Genomic DNA, 7111 nt, shown 5'->3' on the forward strand with positions numbered 1-7111 from the left:
GAAATGTAAGAACATCGGTACTGTTATATGTTGCTGGCCTCATTTTAAATTGGTCCAGTCTTTATCATGAATAGAATTCTTATTCTTTGACCAAATAATTCCAATTTCAAGGATAACTCAAAATATGAAAAAAGTAATTTGCATGGAAATGAATTAAAAAATAAAAGTCTAGTGTTGGAAATAGAACAATCTAATGTAAGTTTAGCCAATTTTACCTGCATTTTGAAACATTTCTATCATTTCTTTTCTGTATTTCAAAGAATAGTAATTTTATAGCTTTTCAAAGAATGTTAAGGCTAGAAATGCCCTTTTTGTAGATTGTTCAATCCTCTCATTTTAAAGATTAAGAAAGCTAGGCCCAAATTGTGTTTCTCTTGACATTCTTGTTCATACATTCCTTTTAAATATATTTTAAAATTAGTCACAATTAGACCTTCAAAATTTCTCCTGGTGATTTAACTTGTTTTATACTAAGTAATTTGGAAATTTATAGTATGTAACTTTTTATCATAAAGACCTAACCTGAGTAGTTAAAAGTTATTGTTAAATGATAGAATGATAGAATCCATACATAATTTCACTGATGACAATTGAAAATTCAATACATATTTGAATATAAGAAATAAGTTTTTTCTAGAGCATTAGTTAGGTCCTAGAATTTGTTAAGGAATATTGATGGCATCTTTGTCTTATTTTTTCAAAGGTATTTACCTCCAGAGTGTTTTGTAGTTGGCAAAGAACCTCCAAAGATTTCCAACAAGGTTGATGTATGGTCTGTTGGAGTCATCTTTTTTCAGTGTCTATATGGTCGAAAGGTAAGTAATTATATTAAAGAAAAATTCTTTCTCTTAAATACAATTTTACGTAAGATAAATTCTGCAAAACCTTCAAGAGTGTTTACTGCTGACCTTACTGTTTTCTTTGTGTGTATTTAGTAGAATTTATTTTTGCTTATGTTATGTTAGATTTAATATTGTTCTCTATGGATCTTTTTTTTAATTAAAAAATAATTATATTTGTAAGTACCATCACAAAGTAATTTCAAAGTGACCTTGAACCTTAATGATTGCCTAACCATACATGGTTTCTTAACCTCATTTGTAACTTGGGGTTAATACCTAACACTACCTGCCTCATAGAGGTGTGCATTTTGCAAACCTTGAAACACTATAGAATAGCAAGTATAGTGGTATTTTATTGGGTCTTGGTTATCTAGCGTGGGTTATCTCCATTTCTGACACTGTACATGAATTCTTTATGTCAAACAACAGACTCATCATTTTTCAAATAAAACACAATTGTAATTTGTGGCTTCCCTATGGAACTTACATACTAGTGGCCTAAATGTGGTAGTTGTTGTTGGAAAATTTTAAATTATTAGCTTACGAGTATCTAATTCAATTTTTTAGCCATTTGGTCACAACCAGTCTCAACAAGACATCCTGCAAGAAAACACAATATTAAAAGCCACAGAAGTCCAGTTCCCTGTGAAACCTGTTGTAAGCAATGAAGCCAAGGTACTAAACTTAGATTAATGAATAATGTACTCTTTAGTGGGTAAAGAAAGTTACTGTTTTCCTTAAGAGTCCTGTCCTTAGGGTGGAGGTATGTGATTTCTAGTTGGTCCTTTTGATAGATCACAGCTCTTGTGTTGACACTGGTTTGGGTTTTTTGATTTGCCTTTTTTTTTTTTTTTAATAATAATGCTATTTATTTATTTATTTTTAGTGAGGCAATTGGGATTAAGTGACTTGCCCAGGGTCACACAGCTAGTGTTAAGTGTCTGAGGCCGGATTTGAACTCAGGTACTCCTGACTCCAGGGCCGGTGCTCTATCCACTACGCCACCTAGCTGCCCCGATTTGCTTTTTTTTTTTTTTTTTTTGGCGGGGCAATGGGGGTTAAGTGACTTGCCCAGGGTCACACAGCTAGTAAGTGTCAAGTGTCTGAGGCTGGATTTGAACTGAGGTCCTCCTGAATCCAGAGCCAGCACTTTATCCACCGCGCCACCTAGCCGCCCCCACCCCAATTTGCTTTTTAATAAGAAATCATAGTCCATCCCTACTTCCTTAGCTTATGCTTTATCTCTTTGAAGCACTAGGGTAAACCCAAGAGCTGTGGTGTAGATGTTCATATGACATTTCCTAACAGGAAATAGTTTCAGGTGTGAACATGTTTGGTGTGTGTTCGCTTTTTGCTTCACCATCATGTGAATCTAAATCAAATGAGCCTCTGTGATGGCATGAGAGATGCTGTATGTGTAGGGTATCTGCGTGTATTCATTCATTGTTTTATCCTAAGACAGTCATAGTTATACTAGGTCACTTCACTTACTCTCTTTTTCTCTTACTCTTGCATTTGATCATTGACTTTTATTCATAAGTTTTTGTTTTTTGTTCACAGAGTTCCATTTTCAGTGACCCCCATGGTGGGGTATTCTTTTTATCAAGATACCCAAAATTTCTAAGACAAATGAATGCAATCTCTACTATCATTTCTAATGCATGTGTAAGCCTAGGTACTTGAGGGAGTCGTAGGTCAGTTTTGTGAAGAAAGACAGCAGAAGCAGTTAAAGGATAGACATGTATCACTTTGCATTACTTGTAGCTGCAGCTCTAGGACCTCTCATAGCTAATAATATATAATCCTTTCTATTTGTGATATGACATATATGAAGTACTTTGTAAACCTTAAAGCCCTGCAGTTATTTTTTATGGCCTTTCTCCATTACCATAGTTGTATGGTATACTCTTCAGTAAAACTTTTTTCAGTGTTGAAGGTGGTGGTGCTTTAAAATCCCCCTATGCTTACATGCTCTGTGTGTGTGTGTGTGTGTGTGTGTGTGTACGGACAAAAGTAAGACTAACCCTGCCCTCAAGGAGCTTATATTCTACTAAGAGCATACAAGATGCTCATAGTTTGTATGCACAGTGATTAGAGTCAGGGGAGCATTAATGGGAATCAGGAGAGGCCTATTGAAAGAGGTGGGAGCAGGAGATCCTAAGACCTGAAAATGAAGGGCAGAGAGCATTATAGGGATGAAGGCAGCAGAGCCTGTATAAAGGGTATGGGAGCAAGAAATGGAGTGCCATGGGCAGGGAACAGTAAGTAGACCAGTCTGGTTGGTGTGTGAAGTACATGATGGAGAATAATGAGAATAATCCTGGAAAGAGATTCTGGAGCCAGAACTTGAAAGCGTTTAAGTGCCAGAAAGAAGATTTTGTAGGGAGCCTCACTTTTTGAGCAGGAGAGTGATATAGTCAGACCTAAACTTTTGGAATATCAGTTTGGTAACTTTCTGGAGGGTGGGGTGGGTTGGAGAGGAATTGACACTAGATTTCAGAAGAGCAATTTGGAGACTACCGTAATAGTCCAGCTGACTATTGATAAAGGTCTGCTTTGAGGTCATTGTAGTGGGAGTAGAGAGGGAAGACCAGATGCAAAAGAGTTTGAGGAGTAGAATCAGTAAGAATTGGCAACTACTTGGCTTTGGGGAAATGAGAAAGAGTGAAGAGTCAGGGATGACTTCTAGTTTGCAAACCAGGGTAACTGGAAGAATGGAAGTATGCCCAACAGAAATAGGAAGTTGGGAGGATTGGATTTGAGTTGGTTTTGACATGTTGTGTTTTGAGATAGCATATGCGTGTGTGTGTGTGTGTGTATGCAGGTGGAGATACTTAAGCAGTTGAGGATGCAGGACCAGAGCTCAAGAGATGGATGATGGTTGGGGGTTATAGAGATGATAGTTAAATCTATAAGAGCCAATGATATTATCAGGAAAGACTATATAGAGAGAAGAGATATCAGAGGAAAACCGTGTATTCTTTATTTCTATCCTGTAATTACTTTAACCTGGACTTGGTTAAGCAAAGCAAATTATGACATTTGGTTTTCACAAAAAAATTTGAATCAAAAACAAGATTAGAATTCATTCCCCTTTATCCATTCTTGGCCTATTTTAAGATATGAGGAGAAAAAAAAATCTTTGATTCCTAGGAACTCTCTAATCATATGATAATGTAGAATCTGATGAGAAAATGAGAATTAGCTTCCTAAAAAAAGAAAATAAAGGGGTATTAATCTATTAATTTTTTAAGTGGATAAAGTTCTACACAAAATAATCATTTTACTCATGTGAATTTAAAAAGATGACAAATATTTTTCTACGCTGCAGATATCTTATTGAAAGTTTATTTTCGAATCTCAGAACAAGCTATTTCAAAATATAGATTATAATTTTTTCCCTTACAGAAAACTTAAATTTTATTTTGAAAATAATAGATAAGACTTGTGTTATTCTTTTAAAGTATGATATGTAATGTAAATCAACCTTTATAATGTCTAAATGCACTAGAGTTGAGAGATTTAGCTGGTTTATATGGATTTGAGAGTCATTTGTATAAAGATTAATTGAACCCATGTTCACAACTCACATAGTTGTCTCAAAAACTTATTAATCCTCCTCTAGGAATATACTGTTAAGCTAACATTTAGGGGAAAATATATTTAAAATTTTTGACATTTTCTTTCTGAATTCTGTTTTTTAGGCTTTCATAAGACGTTGTTTAGCATACCGTAAAGAGGATCGATTTGATGTCCACCAACTGGCTAATGATCCTTACCTTCTCCCGCACATGAGAAGATCAAATTCTTCAGGAAATTTACATATGGCTGGACTGACAGCCCCTACCCCCCCTTCTTCAAGTATAATTTCTTATTGATGTGACTCCAAGAATGGCATGATGTCTTTCAATTGTTTTCAAATGCAGACTTATTTGAGAGCATCTGAGTGTTTTTTTACACAAGACAAGATTGAAAACTTTTCAAACTGAAGTTCTTCTTTAGTGTAATTTGTATTCGAGTGGATCATGGACTGTGAATAAATGTACCCTTCTGACTGTAACCTTAACCATTGAAGGATCACTACCTCTTGTACACAGACAAGAGTACTGTGTTTAAGAGGGGAAAATGGGCCTTGGGGGGCTTTTTTCGGGGGGGAGACATTGTAAATAACCTTTATAATACTTAAATAAATTTTTGGCTGATACTGGAGAGTTCTAATATGAAGGGTAGTTTTTCATTATTTAAATTCGTGGAGGAAATATCAGACAAATTCTAACACAAGAACTACAGTGCCTGTGTCCATGCATTAGCCATTCAGCAGGAATTCTGCTGACACCAAAGTAAGAAGTGAGTGATAGTTACCTTGTGTCATGGAATAACGGAATATCATAAACTTTTTGAACAGAGTTAAACTTTGTTTTTTCCCTCTTTGGGCTTTTGCAGAGTTATACCTCAAAACCATATATCTTTTTTCCCATTGGTTATTTTGAATGGTGAGTTACTCCTAGATACTTTAACCCTTAATTAAATGAGCTGCATATTTTGAAATCTTGTTGAATTAGCTAAATTGTACCATTTGCTGTGTTTCCAAAATGTTAGAATTTTTAACAAGTGTTTCATAATTCATTTCCTGGCCTTGTGATGAAAAAGTAAATGGCAGTATGTAACCAAATCCAGACCAGTTCTATGCAGGATAATGATCAATTCCCTTCAAGTTCTATTGTAAATTGTTGTACAGATGTGATATTTTCAATTATACACAAGTTTCAGCAGCTTATTCTTGTATAAATGTTTAAAGTATGGCTTTTTCTAATTGGATATTGTATTTTTTTTTAAGTCTTCTTGAAAGTGCTATAATTGCTGCTAAATGATGTTGCTTTTACCTTGGCAAAAAAAAAAATGAATGACCTCCTTAAGGTGCAAGTTGACTGTAAGTCATGGAGAGATAATAAAAGTAGGCAATTCATTAACAATCAAGGCATGTATAACTGAATATGTTGGACATATCAGCTCTTCTAAGTCAATTTCTTGTGCTCTAATCCTGTGGGCACAGAATCTAGATTTCAAAATTGTTCGTGGTTATTCTGCGTTTCTGGAAGGTTCCTATTGGCAAGAAGGTGGGAAGGTATTCCTATAAAGAAATGTTTCTTGTGGTTTGTCCAGATGTGTTAAAATGTGAAACATTTTCCAACTGCCTTGTATGGTAGAAGCTTTTTTTTTTTCTGTTTTTCTTTTCTTTTCAGGATGCTGTATTTCTCTCCTGTACATTACTCCTTTTGCTGTCACATTCATGATGCTGAATACTTATATGTAAGTAAGTTTTGTCCATGTTGCAGAAAAAGGAGGCTATATTTCCACAGGTTCTCATTTAATATTGTACATTTAAACTGTGGCTCTTGTTTTTAATGTTGCAAGCCATTTTGTTTTTCACTGTACATAAACATATTAACTGTCTCTTTAAGATGCTGCTGAAATTGTAGAGAATGTAGCCAATATAGTAATAAACAATGACAATTGAAATTTAAAGACTCTGTAACATTAAAATGGAAACTTCAAGATTTTAGATACTGATTAACATAGCTCCTTTGCCCATAAATAGAACGCCAGCTGCAAAGTGCTTCAAAAATGCCCGACCAAGGTCAGAATGTTTAAAATGTGTACAGTCATGGCAAAACTGAGGTAAGTGACACAGCATTATTCAGACAACAAGCATTCATTAAAGACCACTGTATGCTTATGCAATGGGGATAAAAAGATAAAATGAAACAGCTCCTTGGGTAAAGGCACACTTAAATTTTTCTAGTCATACATAGGAGTGGCACCTGTCCTTTACATGGATTTAAGCAAATGTCCTGTCAGGAATGGTGATGTGATTAAGAAAAGTGAACAGAGGTACTTTGGATACTGGGCTGATAGATTTCATTTTTTATGCAACACTGTGTATCTGTTGTTTGCATGTTCTTAACCTTAATAAAAATAACATACTCATCTAGTAGTTATTATTTAGGGACTTGTTTTTAAGTAGAGGCTTTAGGTCTTTTTCATTGGGACAAAGTCAGTGGGCATGTAAATATCTGGTGTGTGAGAAAATAAGTAGGGTTGATAGATACTTAGATACCTTTTGATTTATGTTGATACGAATGATGCTTATGATGCAAGGGGAGAAGCAAAACTGAAACTTGCTAATTTCCCTTAATTTAAGTGGTCGCTTAGAATCAGATAACCACATGCTTTGTCATTAGCTCAGAAGTAATCTAATCCAGTACTCA

General features: G+C 34.9%; 1 protein-coding gene across 3 annotated transcripts in view; it reads left to right on the forward strand.

Annotated features, from left to right (window-relative positions):
* Window positions 1-6728, forward strand: part of TLK1 (tousled like kinase 1) — a 168694-nt gene extending 161966 nt beyond the window's left edge. For all 3 annotated transcript variants that reach the window (XM_043997124.1, XM_043997126.1, XM_043997125.1), the window contains exons 19-21: window positions 704-815; window positions 1410-1517; window positions 4547-6728. In XM_043997124.1, the coding sequence (XP_043853059.1) occupies window positions 704-815; window positions 1410-1517; window positions 4547-4720 (394 nt within the window). In that variant the 3' untranslated portion in view covers window positions 4721-6728. The remainder of the gene's footprint in view (window positions 1-703; window positions 816-1409; window positions 1518-4546) is intronic.
* The last annotated feature ends 383 nt before the right edge of the window (window positions 6729-7111 follow it).

The sequence above is a fragment of the Dromiciops gliroides genome, chromosome 3 (assembly GCF_019393635.1).
Source record: "Dromiciops gliroides isolate mDroGli1 chromosome 3, mDroGli1.pri, whole genome shotgun sequence".
Classification (NCBI taxonomy): domain Eukaryota; kingdom Metazoa; phylum Chordata; class Mammalia; order Microbiotheria; family Microbiotheriidae; genus Dromiciops; species Dromiciops gliroides.